At 60.9% G+C, this 13,941-nt stretch overlaps 2 protein-coding genes across 2 annotated transcripts in view; both read right to left on the bottom strand.

Moving 5' to 3' along the window:
* The window catches only part of PLD4 (phospholipase D family member 4), a 7,665-nt gene extending 4,809 nt beyond the window's left edge, over positions 1-2,856 (bottom strand). The window contains exons 1-2 of the mRNA XM_024759203.1: positions 2,738-2,856; positions 149-345 (exon numbers count right to left, since the gene is read on the bottom strand). Of these exons, the coding sequence (XP_024614971.1) occupies positions 149-345; positions 2,738-2,764 (224 nt within the window). The 5' untranslated portion in view covers positions 2,765-2,856. The remainder of the gene's footprint in view (positions 1-148; positions 346-2,737) is intronic.
* A 6,880-nt stretch (positions 2,857-9,736) lies between these two features.
* CEP170B (centrosomal protein 170B) overlaps positions 9,737-13,941 on the bottom strand; it is a 23,215-nt gene continuing 19,010 nt past the window's right edge. The window contains exons 14-18 of the mRNA XM_024759243.1: positions 12,618-12,761; positions 12,415-12,503; positions 11,895-11,988; positions 11,711-11,762; positions 9,737-11,524 (exon numbers count right to left, since the gene is read on the bottom strand). Of these exons, the coding sequence (XP_024615011.1) occupies positions 11,301-11,524; positions 11,711-11,762; positions 11,895-11,988; positions 12,415-12,503; positions 12,618-12,761 (603 nt within the window). The 3' untranslated portion in view covers positions 9,737-11,300. The remainder of the gene's footprint in view (positions 11,525-11,710; positions 11,763-11,894; positions 11,989-12,414; positions 12,504-12,617; positions 12,762-13,941) is intronic.

Below are 13,941 nucleotides of genomic sequence, written 5' to 3'. Positions count from 1 at the left end.
CCCGACCACTCCCCCTGCCTCACAGCCCACCCTCCCCGGAACCTGCCTCTTCCAACAGGAGGTGGCAGAGAGCAATGCTCGTCCCGCTGGGGAGCCCCAGGGGGAAGGCAGGCGGCGGCCACCCTGCAGACCTCACAGGCTCACTCACCGGCAGGAGTCCTTCTGCTGATGCCGCCGGGCCTCCCCTCCCAGGGGCGCCCAGGCCAGGCTGGAGCCGAGGCCCCGAGGCGTGGTGGGCCCTTCCTCGGGGCGCACGTGGCCCCAGGTGGAGGGAGAGAGCACTTGCCACAGCACGTAGGTGAGGGTCACCGCGCTCAGACACAGCAGAGCCAGAGCCCCCCGCACCTGCAACCGGAGGAGGGCGTCACCACGGGGTCCCCGGGGCGTGGCCGTGCTCTTCCGGGTGGGCCTGATGGCCTCTCCAGCGCTGAGACAGACCGTCCCTGCTGCCAGGGAGGCCAGGCCTGCCGCTGGGCGGGGCTGGCGAGGACGGGGCCACGCAGGCCCGAGCCCACCGCCGGGGCGCAGCCCGGGGCCGCATGGTCACTGGCCATCTTCCCAGGTCCCCCGAGACAGGGCACGTGGCAGGTGCTGGGCAGCCCTCCGGTCAGGGTGCCCCGCTTCCCCCGTGGCTAGTTCTGTCCTTGCCACTCTGGCCCAGGGGTCCTGTGAGGCTGCTGAGCCCCCTCCCTCAGGCCCCCAAGTCCTACTGGGCGCGCCTCCCTGTCCCGTGGGCTGCGGGCTGGCGTGGATCGGGGCCACGCGGGGGCCACCAATGTGGTCTGCATAGGCCTCCGCACCTGCTTGGGGTGACCTGGCGTCACCCACAGCTCCAGGCCCAGCTGCAGTGGCTCCATGGTGTCTGGGCAGCTGGGCACAGGGGCCACCACTTCGTGGGGACCCTACAGCCACCCACTCCTGCCCACGGTCGCACCCTCAGTACAGCCTGGCCTGAAGATGGTGAGTGCCGTGCCCTTCACTAGTTGCGCGTGCGTGTGTGTGTGCGCGCCCCGGTCTGTTCCCGGGACACACGTGACCCGCTGCTCTCCCTCTCGGACCCCCTCCCGGCGGGCATGTGGGTGTCTGAATCTCAGTTCCTTGTTTCAGTCACAACCTCAACGAGTCTGATGCCATTTCTGCTTTCCAGCTCGGCCCTCTCAAGGCTAGCCTGTATATAGCTGCTTCCCTTACCGGGCTGGGCGCCCCCCGTTCTGGGCCCTTGCAGCCCCTCCTGGGCACCGGGCAGCAGCCCTTGTCCTGGCTGGGGAAACCCTGCACGGAGAGAGTGTTGCTGTTCACGGGGCTGGGGGCCGAGTCGGGACGCCTTGATGCTGCCAGCAGGGCTCTCCCAGTGCAGCAGGACTCTGCAGCCGCTGGGGACGGAGGCTGCGTCTTGTCCCCTCAGAGCGGTCACTCCCACGAGGAGCTGGAGGCCAGGCCGGCTGGGGCCCGGCTGGAGTTGGGCCCCTCCCCAAAGCAGCCTCAAATGCCACCACGAGTGGGATGCTCCGGAGCCCAGCGCGGCCCCCCCGGAGTGCGGGGGAGGGGCCCACGCGCAGCGACAGGGATCCCCCCCCCGCCCCGCCCAGCCCGGCCAGCCAAACCCCGAGGCATCCGTGAGGGGTGGGTGCAGCCCTCCCTCCTGGCCTTGGTGGGGAAGTGGCCCCTGCAGCCTGGGGCCTGGGGCCTGGGCTGCGCTGCCCGCCTGAGTGCAGCTTGGCCATGCACTGGGGCCCAGGGAGCAGCTGTCCTTCCACAGGACACGCTGGCCCGCCTCAGTGTGGGGAAGGGGCGGCCATAGGAGCTGGGCCTGGGGGGCTGTGTCTGCCCTGAGCCAGGACCATTACTGGGAGGCGGGGGCCCCAGAAAGCAGAGCGAGAGAGGGGGACTCAGGCAGAGTGCCCGAGGCCCGGCACCCCTCCCTGCCAGGAGCCCCCATGGAGGGGAGTCAGGGTGCTTCCCCACCTGCACGCCACAGTGGAGCGCTCGGGGGCCTGCCCCTCCCCTGCCTGCCTGGGGAGGGCTCGGGGCCGCATCAGGCCTTCACAGTGAACTGGCCCCAGGCCCCTTCACTGACCCTCAGGAGAGGCAGTCGGGGTGTAGTCCTGGGCGGGGCCCCAGGGCCATCCTTGCACAGATGCTGCCTCTGCTGCGCCGCCCGGGGCCCCAGGCAGACAGGAAGGTTGGAGCGCGGCAGCCCTGCCCCCACGGCCCTCATCTGGGACTCGGAGCACGGCCGAGGCACCTGCCGGGCCACCCATCCCCTTGGGAGCTGCCGGGGCCTGGGGAGGTCAGCCGTCCGGGGAGGCTCTGGGCAGCTGCAGCCCTGGGGACCCTGCATGTCCAGGGGTGGGGCTGGCTGTTGGGAGACTCCCACGGGACAGCTCTGAGCTCCCCCCAGCCCTGTGCTGGGCAGCTGTGGGACCCTGCAGGCATCGGAGATCCTGGTTGAGGGGTGGGACTTCATGCCGTGCAGGGCACGTGGTGCAGCTGCCCAGCCCAGGCTGGAGCAGAGCGAGGGCCTGCTCTGAACTCTCTCCTCGGGGAGCCCCCGAGGCTCTGGTGGTCCTGGCTGCACAGACTGGCAGAGGAACGGGTGCTCTGCAGGCCTAGCTGGAGACTTGATGACCCTTTGGGCCCAGGGCTGCTGGCAGCACGGGGCCAGGGGGCAGTGGACCAAAGTCCCTGTCTCACGACCTTTGGCCTGACTCTCCCATCTGGGCTCACTGGCACTTACCTCTGGGGGTCCTGCCTTGGCGTTCATCTTGGCTTTGCCACAGATGCAGGCCCTCAGCTCGCCAGCGAGCACCCGATCAAGTCCCACCTGCCTCCTCTCTGCAGCCCGCTGCTTCCCCTTCTGGCCACTTCCTTTTCTTCCTGAGTACCTCCCTCCACGCCCTTGACAGACATCTGGAGCTGGGTGGGCCAGCCAGGGGGTGGGGCTGAAAACTTTCACATCCAGGGAAAATCCCTCCCCACCCCCCAAACCCAAGTCACAGGCTTATGCATCTGAGTTAGTTTTGGTGCCGACACACTTGAGGAACCAGGGCTTGAACGTTGTTTTTCTCCATCACACTGACCAGATTCTGGGGCTGGCAGCCTAGGGATGGTGTTGGCTCCACAGCCATCAGGAGCCAGGTCCCTCCAGCTCTCAGCTCCCAATCCCTAGGGTTGACTGGCAGCCTCATGGCCCCATAATTGCTGCTGGAGCTCAGCCATCACCTCATGTTCCTAGCAGAGCATAAGGGATATCCCAGAGGAACCATCCTGGAGATCCCACAGGGCACTTCCATTTATGTCTCATGATTCAGAACTTAGTCACATGGCTGCATCTAGCTGCAAGGGAGGTTGGGAAATGGAGGCAGCTAGGACCCCCATCCGGGAGAACGCAGGTGGGTGGCTTACTGGGCTGCCTGCAAAGGCAGGCCTGGCTATACTTTGCTGGTGCTCAGCCTGGGTCCCCAGCAAGGATTTCTGCCTCCGCCTGCCCCATCCCACCACCACCCTTGCTGCTCTCTTCATTCCTTCCTTTTTTTTTTTTTTTTTAAATAAATTTATTTATTTTTAAATTTTTGGCTGCGCTGTGCCTTTGTTGCTACATACGGGCTTTCCCTAGTTGTGGCAAGCTGGGGCCTACTCTTCATTGTGGAGCACGGGCTCTCGGCACACGGGCTTCAGTAGTTGTGGCGCGTGGGCTCAGCAGCTGTGGCTCGCGGGCTCTAGAGCGCAGGCTCGGTAGTTGTGGCTCACGGGCTTAGTTGCTCCACGGCATGTGGGATCTTCCCAGATCAGGGCTCGAACCCGCGTCCCCTGCATCGGCAGGCGGATTCTCAACCACTGAGCCACCAGGGAAGCCCTCTGGATTGTTTTCCTCATTCCATTTTCTCCTATTCCCTTAATTCTAGGCTTTGGGGAACGACGCTTTGTGATGGAAACTCACACAGACCACACAGACGCAGGGGAGGATGCTTTGCCCTGGCCATCCTGTGGTCCCAGCAGGTCACCAAACAGGTCCTGACCAATGCATTGTGAGTGAAAGGGCTTTAAGTCAGTTCTCTTCTGAAGCCTTTAATCCCGGGTGTAGGAAGTACCACTCTTCCCTCCTGTCCGTTCAGGGCTCTGACGGTGCAGCCCCGATGGGAGAGCTCCTTGGGCTCCATCAGCAGCAGACTTTCCATCAGCAGCAGACTTTCCATCAGCAATAAGTATTCTTTGGTTGTGTTGATCCACCGATGTCAGGAGGTGGTGTGTTTCCACACCACTCAGCTTATCTTTAAAATTTTGCCCCACAGCCATGAGAAGACGCATACATAAGAAACATCTTGCCCTCTTCCTGAATGATGTGAGGATGTCTGTGGGAGACGCCTAGCTTGTAACACCATTATTATTATTATTTTAAAACCCCAAAGGGAGTTCCCTGGTGGCCTACTGGTTAGGATTCCGGGCTTTCACTGCCATGGCTCGGGTTCCATCCATGGTCAGGGAACTGAGATCCCACAAGCCGTGCGGCACAGCCAAAAAAAAAAAAAAAAAGAGACCCCCCCCCCCCGACAAATTATGCATCTTATGATTATTTTATCCACTCAGGGTGTGTTTAAGAATTACTCACTTTTATGGATTTATCTACTTATCATTCCTTCTTTTATTTCAGAGCTTCCCTCTGTGATCACCGTCCTTCTTCCTGAAATAATCTTTTAGAATGGACTTTATATAAAATATATAGTTTAAGGCAGGACAAGAAAAATTTAAACGTAAAGTTCTCTCTCTGTGTTTGTTTGGGCCTCCTCCCTCCCTGGTGTGCCGGGTGCGTCTGCGTCACACCTTAGCCAGAGCTCCTCAAAGGTGGGCGTGCCTGCCCCCCTGTAAAGATTGATTTTTCCTTTCTTTTGACGCTGGCAGTACAACCTCTTAAAGAATAGCGTTCCTTCCCAGCTCTGTAGGGGTCACGGTGACCCGCTGCCCACTTTGTACGTGCTTCCCTGGGCTGTGCCTCCTTGGTGACCTTTATGTAAAACACCGCATGTCATTCTGACGTGCGATCCTTGGTCTCGAAAATGTGCGTGACTGTGTCTTCCACTCCGAGCAAGCAGGACCGTCCTCAGAGCTTCTGAGAATCTGCTTCCCCAGTTAGAATCCTCAGTTGGCTTGAATGAAGTTCCCTTTCTTCTTCTTAACTTGATAGTTCCTTGAATTTTCGTCAACAGACTCGCCTAATCGTTCAGCTGGGGATAAAATTCTCAGTTGCCCATTATTTTCCATGAACTGGGAGCGCGTTGACAATTGCTCAGTTTTTAGTAACATGAAAATGTCTCTCATTCTCCTTCATTACTGAAAGGACTTTTCTAGGTACAGAATTCTTAACTGACAGTCATTTTGTCTGGAACCCCAAAGCCTTTCGGGTTCCATCATCGTTGGGAGACCTGCTGTCACTCCTTCGCAAGGACTCCTTTGCTCTGCTTGTGTTTAGCGGATTCTCGTCGACGTCTGTTACCATAATGTAACTAGGTGTAGTTTCCTTTTCTTCCTTTTGTCCTGGCATACGTTATGCTTGCTGTAGCCGTGGATATATGCTGTCTTAGTTTGCTAGGGCTGTTGTAGCCAAGTATCACAGACTGGGCAGCTTAAACAGCAGAAATTCACTGTCTCCCGGTTCTGAAGCCTAGGAGACCCAAATCAATGTGTCGGCAGGGTTGGTTCCTTCTGAGGCCAGGAGGGAGAGTCTGGTCCAGGCTCTCCCCTAATTTCTGGTGGCCCCTGGGGTTCCCTGGCCTGTCTATGGCGTTCCCCCTGTGTCTTCACGTCATCTTCCCTCTGTACACATCTGTCTCTGTGTCCACATTTCCCTTTTTCTAATGACACCAGTCATGTTGGATTAGGGTCCATCACAGTGACCTCATCTTAATTTGATCACCTGTAAAGACCCCATTTCCAAATAAGGTCACATTCGCAGGTCCTGGGTGTTAGGACTTTAACATCGTTTTGGTGGACACAATTCAACCCACGGCACATATCTTTCCCAGTTCTGGAAAATTCCTCTCTGTTCTCTCTGTGAATACATCCTCTCCCCTGCTCTTCCCTTTCCCTTGTCAGGAACACCTGACAAATAGATATGTTCCACTTCGTCACTCAGTCCTCTCTGCCATCAACCCATCTCATAGCTTCTACTTCCACGTTCCTGTGCATTGCATTTGGATAACTTCCTCTCGTCTTTCTCATCGCTGACTTATTCTTTTCTTTTCTTATAAGTTTATTTATTTATATTTGGCTGTGTTGGGTCTTCGTTGATACAGGCGGGCTTTTCTCTAGTTGCGGTGAGCGGGGGCTACTCTTCGTTGCGGTGCGCGGGCTTCTCATTGCGGTGGCTTCTCTTGTTGCGGAGCACGGGCTCTAGGCGTGCGGGCTCAGTAGTTGTGGCTCGCAGGCTCAGTAGTTGTGGCTCGTGGGCTCTAGAGCGCAGGCTCAGTAGTTGTGGCTCTCAGCCTTAGCTCTTCCATGGCATGTGGAATCTTCCTGGACCAGGACTTGAACCCATGTCCCCTGCACTGGCAGGTGGATTCTTAACCACTGCGCCACCAGGGAAGTCCCCGCTGACTTATTCTTATTTTAGCTGCGTCTGACTTGTTATTTAATTCTCTTATTGAGGTTTTTACAAAGCTTTCTTCTGAGTCATTATCTTTCTCAGTGTGATGCTTTTCCAACTCTGGCTGTAGTTTATATTCTTTTGCTCTTTTCTAATCTTTTTTTTGGTTTTTTTTGGCCAATCTGCACGGCATGTGGGATCTTAGTTCCCCTACCAGGGATCAGACCCATGACCCCTGCATTGGAAGCACGGAGTCTTAACCACTGGACCGCCAGGGAAGTTCCAATACAATTTTCTTTGTTATTTCATTCTAGTGTCGCTCATGGTGTGTTTTATGACCTTTGGCCAGGAATTCATCCTGGGCTAGACGTACTGTGGGGCAGTGGAGGGTCCTGGGCTGAAGAGGCCTTTCTCCAGACATGATTTGCATTTGCTTTTGTGGGAACCCAGGATGGCGACCAACCTAGAACCACTTTGTATACATCACTCATCCTGGAGGTTCGTCACCCATCTGGGGCTGTATACATGAATTTGAGCCCCAGGCCCACATGACACCAAGGAAACTGAGAAGAGACACACGTGGGCGGCGCTCACGGCTCTTCTTTCTTCCTGGAGGTTTGGAAGATGCTGGCGCAACGGTTCCAAGTTGGATTAATGAAAGAACAAGCTGACATCGAGTCCTGGAGCCAGAAACTCTTAATACGAGTCTTTACCCAGCCAGGAGGCCCTGTGGTGGGAGCTCCCAGATGGCGTCTGCTCCCTCTCCCACTGAGGGCATAGAGATCCTCAGGGATCTGGTGTGTCTCCCTGGTTTTCCTTCCGTCGAGGTGTAGCTGACTTACGATGTTAGATTAATTTTAGGTGTACAACACAGCGATCAGTATCTGTGTAGATTACACTCCCTATAAAGTTATTATAATTCCCTGTGCTGTGCACCATGTTTCTGTAACTTACTCATTTTATACCTGGTAGTTTGCGCCTATGCTCCAGCTCCACGGGGAGAGGACAGCTTGCCCCGCAGGGCACCCAGGGCAGTGCTGGGCCGGTCGCAAGGCAGGGCGCGAACTGTGAGGAAGTGCCCTCGTTGCGGTTTCTGCGGGAAGGCGGGGTGAGGCAGGGCAGGCCGGCTTAGGATGGGCCAGTTGTGTCTGAAGGGCACCCCACCCCAGAAGCTGCTGTGAGTGTGACGGGCGTATAGTTTGAGGCTGTGTGAGGACTCCAGGTACCCCAGGCGGGTCTTCGTTTGCTTAGCGATGGCTAACAGGCCCTCAGGTGAATGATAAAGCATCAACTTGCAGACAGTAAAGTGTGGCTAACACCCTCCCTGACGCCTTTTCCTAGCGCATCCGGCCCGTCAGTACCCGCCGAGCTTGCCTCTGTGCAAGTCTGTGGGGACCTACAGGACGGGGTGCTGCGTTTCTCCTTCACTTATGTGTGTTTAACCCATTTTCCACTATCTTCCACATATACCAGGCAGGGCCTAAGGCTTTCTGCTCGGCATCCTTTACACAAGAGAGTTTTGGGGGGGTTTGTTGGGTTTTTTTTTTTTTTCATCCAAAGCTGGGGCAGAGACAGACAGGTTTCTTCAAGTTTGAAGGCAGGGACTTCCCTGGTGGCGCAGTGGTTAAGAACCTGCCTGCCAATGCAGGGGACACAGGTTCGAGCCCTGGTCTGGGAAGATCCCCCATGCCAAGGAGCAACTAAGTCCCTGCGCCACAACTACTGAGCCTGCACTCTAGAGCCCACAAGCCACAACTACTGAGCCCGCGTGCTGCAGCTACTGAAGCCCACGTGCCTAGAGCCCATGCTCGGCAACAAGAGAAGCCACCGCAGTGAGAAGCCCGTGCACCGCAAAGAAGAGTAGCCCCCGCTCTCCGCAACTAGAAAAAGCCCACGCGCAGCAACGAAGACCCAACACAGCCAAAAATAATAAATAGATTAAATAAATAAATTTAAAGAAAAAAGTTTGAAGACAGGTGGATTTTTGCCTTTCTATCCTGACACAGAGAGTGTAGCCGCTACAGATGTCCCAGATTTGTGTAGCACTCCCAGCTTGGGTGGACCTGTGGCCTGGGCCAGAGGTCATCGAACTAGAGCCTTGGGCCAAATCCAGCTGAGTATGAGCCTTGGCGTTCGTCTCATCACAGCAAACCTCCACTAAAAACAAACTCAGCGGAGGTCTTTTGGAAAATGATCAAGGAAGGACACATGGGAATCCAGGAGGCAAAGTAGAATACCAAAGGTACATGCAGGGAAAGGCAAATGGACTTTTAAAACTGACAGCCGAGGGCGTCCCTGGTGGCGCAGTGGTTGAGAGTCCGCCTGCCGATGCAGGGGACACGGGTTCGTGCCCCGGTCCGGGAAGATCCCACGTGCCGCGGAGCGGCTGGGCCCGTGAGCCATGGCCACTGAGCCTGCGCGTCCGGAGCCTGTGCTCCGCAACGGGAGAGGCCTCAGCAGTGAGAGGCCTGCGTACCACACACAAAACAAAAAACAACAAAAACTGACAGCTGACTCTGGGGTTTACGACATGTGCAAGGATGGGGCAGGCGTGGGACGGGGCAGGCGAGGGGACACGGCAGGTCCGGGACAGAGCAGGTGTGGGGAGCTGCTTGGGTACAAGTGACCTGCGAGCAGGCTCTGGGGTAGGCCGCTTGCTTCTCTGCCTGTCGCTCTTGCTTCTGGGTCCTCCCTGTAGCAGGAGGTGGGGGACAGTATCGTCCCTGGGCTGGAGGCACTGGGTGGTGTGACGTCACCCCAGAGCGGGTGAGGGCCATAAAAAGGGAGAAGGAATTGGGAGCAGCTGGGCCCCAGCACACAGCGCCAGCGCCCCTCCTGTGCTACGTGTACACGGGATGGCCTATTTTATAGGGCGCTCTCGGACCCTGCATCACTGAACGGCTTGAATAAAATAACTCTTCTCTCTTTGAGGAGCAAACCTCCGGAAAGGTCCCTGCTTTGCTTTCTTGCCTAGGTCTCCCCCTGGTGGCAGCATGTCTGCATCGCACCGTGCCGGTCTTGGGGGTCAAATGGGATTTTCCAGCCCAGGAAGGGAGACCCCCGGGCTGGGCACCCGGGGGTGGCAGGGAGCCCCCTCCCCGCACCAAACACCACCACTGGAGAAATGAGGCCAAGGCGACAAACGCCGGCATGTTGCCACATGACAGAAGAATGATTTATTAGAACAAATTCCATGACAAATCATATAAAATAACCATTTTCTGAAAGACATCCATAAGACCACCTGAGGACAAAATGCACGGAGGTGCCTCCAAGAAGCCAGACAAATAAGTTACCAATCCCAAGGCGAAGGCTGGAGGGGGGAGCATGAATTTGTGAATAAAAGAACTGTGCGGCGATGACCGCGGTGGGTGATGATGGGAGTGTGATGGACGGACGGCCACTGCTCGCTTCCGGGGGACAGGCTGTGGGCAGCTGTGCGGAGCGCGCGGGGCGGGGTACCAGGACCGGCACCCCCTCCGTGTGCACACAGCAGGCTCGCGGACGGGGCCGGCCACGGACCCCACTGCCACTCACACACGTACACACCGGGGAGGGGGCACAGGGCCGGGGCGTGGGGCTCCACATCAGCTAAATGTAAACACGGACACACGCGTCACCCACCGCGGCCCCAGACCCGCGCCCGCTGTGACCCCGGCCCCCGCAGTCGGTCCTGCCCCGCGATCGATATTAGCGCAGGTGCCAGGCAGGGTGGGGGCGCCCCAGCCCCACCCGCCGCAGCCAGTGGGCTCTTTGGCTTCGAGGCTGCGAAAACATCAGCCCCCGGGAGGGGGCTGGGCTCTGCTCGCCTGGCACGTTCCCAGCTGAAAGAATCCTGAGAAATAAAACTGTTCCTGGGGGGCTGCCCCTACCCCCCCCCACAGGACCTGGAGCACAGAGGCCCGGGAGGCACCCAATTAATGCCCACAGGGTCCGCAGGACAGCGGGGAGGGGAGCGGGGGGAGGGGACGTTGGTCACTTTGGTTAATCGCTCCCCTCCATCTGGCCCAGAACCACCGGAAGCCGGGTGCCGGGCCCCGCCTCCCCCCCTGGACGTGCCCGCGTCGGGGGCTGAGCCTGGGCTGGGCTGTGTGAGCGCAGGCGTGCCTGACGAGCGCCCGGCCCACGCGCTCAGTGAGTTTGGCAGTTGTGTTGGCACCAAAGGCTCGAAGCAGTGGGGTTCCTGCCACAAATGTTTCCACAGGCTGCGTGCCCGCCCCGGGCCACCGGACTCTGGGGCGGCTGGGAGCTGCCACCGCCCCGCCCAGCCCACACTCGGCCGCCTCAAGTCCCGGGGCGTCACGAGGCGTCTCCCCACCGCCCTGCTCTGTGTTTGGCACTGAAAGACCGCATGGCCCAGTCCTCTCCCCCAACCTGGTCCCAGCCGGCACACAGGAACAGGGCGGGTACGCACGTGTCCCCCAGCCCGCGAGGCAGAGCGGGACCCTCCGGGCCGGGGCGGCTGCTGCAACGGTACAAACTACTCCTCCCTTGAAGGCTAACGACAAAACAACAGCGATGGAGAGGCGGCGGGCACACGCCCGGACACTGGCCCTTGGCATCGGCCACAGCGGGAGCTGGGCCAGGAGGCCAGCGGGGCGGGGGGGGCGCTGGGAGCTGAGGAGGGGGCCTGGGCACCCACGGGGTTATGGCACGTGTGGGGGTCTTTGTGGTGAACTGTCCAGGCCCAGGGTGTGGGGAGGCTGCCCAGCCCCAACACCTAGATCAGGAACTGCTCCGTGTCGGGGAGGAAGGAGGGGTCCGGGAGGCCGGGGGTCCCGCAGTTTGCCCGCTGCGGAAAACTCCTCGCCGGCAGGGCCGACGGGGGTGAGGACGGACTCTGGGAGGCCGGCCGGCCTCTCCCGAGCTGGGCTGAGCCCGCAGAACCCCGGTTTCCGGTCAGCAGGTCCAGGTTCCCACTGGGGTCCACGATGGCGTTGATGACTGGGGGGGTGGGGAGGGTCAGGCCGGCCGGAGGGTCCTGCCCTGCCTCCCGTGCCCAGCCGGGGGCCTCCCGGCCGGTTAGCTGTGGGTGTGGGCCAGGCTCCACCAAGGCCCCCGACAGTCCTCCCAGCACCCCGCACAGCCAGAGGCGCCAGTGCAGCGCCCCCGGGTCTGGGCCACACCCACCTTCCAGCTGCTTCTGCACCCGCCTCAGTTCCTTCAGGATGGAGCTGATTTCCTGGGGGCGGGCGGGAAAGAGGCCGCTGAAGCAGGACCCCAGCGCTTGCCTCTCCCTGGGGTCCCGGGCTCCGGCAGCTCCCCCCGGTCTCCCTGCAGCCAAGTGGGCCGGGGGCGCAGAGGGGCCCCTCACCTTGTTGGACGTCTTCAGGATGGGCACCTCGTTCTCCGCGTTGATCCTGGCCTCCAGGTCTTCCCAGGCTCGCCCCGTGCTCTGAAAGAGGATCCTGCGCCCCGAGGGGCGGGGGTGGGAACAGACAGAGGACACTGACCAAGAGACCCAGGCGTGGCACCAGCCACGGGGAGGTCCATGCCAGCCCCTCCTGCGCACACGGGGAAACTGAGGCCTGGAGCAGGACCTGGGCAGGCCGGTCCCAGCGTCCTGTCTCTGGGCCTAATGTGGGGAAGGCTGGGAGGAAGGAGGGTGCAGGGAGGGAGGGGCGGGTCATCCTGGGGGCTCTGGCCCTCCCAGGCCCAGGGTCTGGTTGCCAAACCGCACGCGCGCGCGTGTGTGCGTGCGTGCACACGTGGCACAGTCCCGGCACACGCCTGTACCCGTGTCAGGGCCTCAGGCTGGGTGTCCGCTAGGCAGCGGTGGCTCCCCGGCCCGTCCCAGGGGCTCTCACTGGCCAGCGGCACGCGGGCCGACTCACTTCATCTTCTCAGCGAGGTGCTCCGTGTTCTCGCGGATGGCCTGGGACAGCTGCGACACGGGGTTCAGCATCAGGTTATCGAAGATCACCTGCGAGGACCTGGCATCAGCCTGGCGCCTGGACGCCCCAGGAAGCCCTGAGCCCTCCACGCCCTGACGCGGCCCAGAGCCCAGAGCGAGCTCTCCGAGGGGAGGGGCGCCTGCCTCCTCGCGGTTCCGAGGCCGCGTCTTGCCGGCCAGGGCGTCCTCGCAGCGGTCGTTCATGTTCTGGTCCAGGTCCTGAGAGCGCAGGGAGCTGGGCGGCACCTTCTGGAAGCTGAGGCTGGCCTCGGGGATGCGCTGCACCAGCTGCAGGGGGTGGGGGGGGGCAGGGGCGTGGCCCATAGGGCGGGCAGTGGACAGAGCAGACGCCGCCCGGCCGCTCAGGGTCCCTGGGCACTCCCGCCCTCGTGGAGCAGGTGCCGGGCCCGCACTCTCAGGGTGGCTGGTGGGGGGCGGTGCTGGGCACGGGGCGCGGCCCCGGGGAGGGCTCACAGCCACGGCCCCCCACCTGGGCGTGCGAGGGGCTGCCGAGGGCAGGCTCACCTCCTCGCGAGCGGAGATGGTGGAGGCGGGGGTGCCGGGCGCACTGGCGCGAGAGTCGGAAAACTCCTCGCCGGCAGGGCCGACGGGGGTGAGGACGGACTCTGGGAGGCCGGCCGGCCTCTCCCGAGCTGGGCTGAGCCCGCAGAACCCCGGTTTCCGGTCAGCAGGTCCAGGTTCCCACTGGGGTCCACGATGGCGTTGATGACTGGGGGGGTGGGGAGGGTCAGGCCGGCCGGAGGGTCCTGCCCTGCCTCCCGTGCCCAGCCGGGGGCCTCCCGGCCGGTTAGCTGTGGGTGTGGGCCAGGCTCCACCAAGGCCCCCGACAGTCCTCCCAGCACCCCGCACAGCCAGAGGCGCCAGTGCAGCGCCCCCGGGTCTGGGCCACACCCACCTTCCAGCTGCTTCTGCACCCGCCTCAGTTCCTTCAGGATGGAGCTGATTTCCTGGGGGCGGGCGGGAAAGAGGCCGCTGAAGCAGGACCCCAGCGCTTGCCTCTCCCTGGGGTCCCGGGCTCCGGCAGCTCCCCCCGGTCTCCCTGCAGCCAAGTGGGCCGGGGGCGCAGAGGGGCCCCTCACCTTGTTGGACGTCTTCAGGATGGGCACCTCGTTCTCCGCGTTGATCCTGGCCTCCAGGTCTTCCCAGGCTCGCCCCGTGCTCTGAAAGAGGATCCTGCGCCCCGAGGGGCGGGGGTGGGAACAGACAGAGGACACTGACCAAGAGACCCAGGCGTGGCACCAGCCACGGGGAGGTCCATGCCAGCCCCTCCTGCGCACACGGGGAAACTGAGGCCTGGAGCAGGACCTGGGCAGGCCGGTCCCAGCGTCCTGTCTCTGGGCCTAATGTGGGGAAGGCTGGGAGGAAGAAGGGTGCAGGGAGGGAGGGGCGGGTCATCCTGGGGGCTCTGGCCCTCCCAGGCCCAGGGTCTGGTTGCCAACCGCACGCG

This window comes from Neophocaena asiaeorientalis, unplaced genomic scaffold (assembly GCF_003031525.2).
Source record: "Neophocaena asiaeorientalis asiaeorientalis breed wild unplaced genomic scaffold, Neophocaena_asiaeorientalis_V1.1 scaffold476, whole genome shotgun sequence".
Taxonomy (NCBI): Eukaryota; Metazoa; Chordata; class Mammalia; order Artiodactyla; family Phocoenidae; genus Neophocaena; species Neophocaena asiaeorientalis.
Note: the sequence above shows the minus strand (reverse complement) of the source record. Positions and strands in the feature narration are given on the sequence as shown.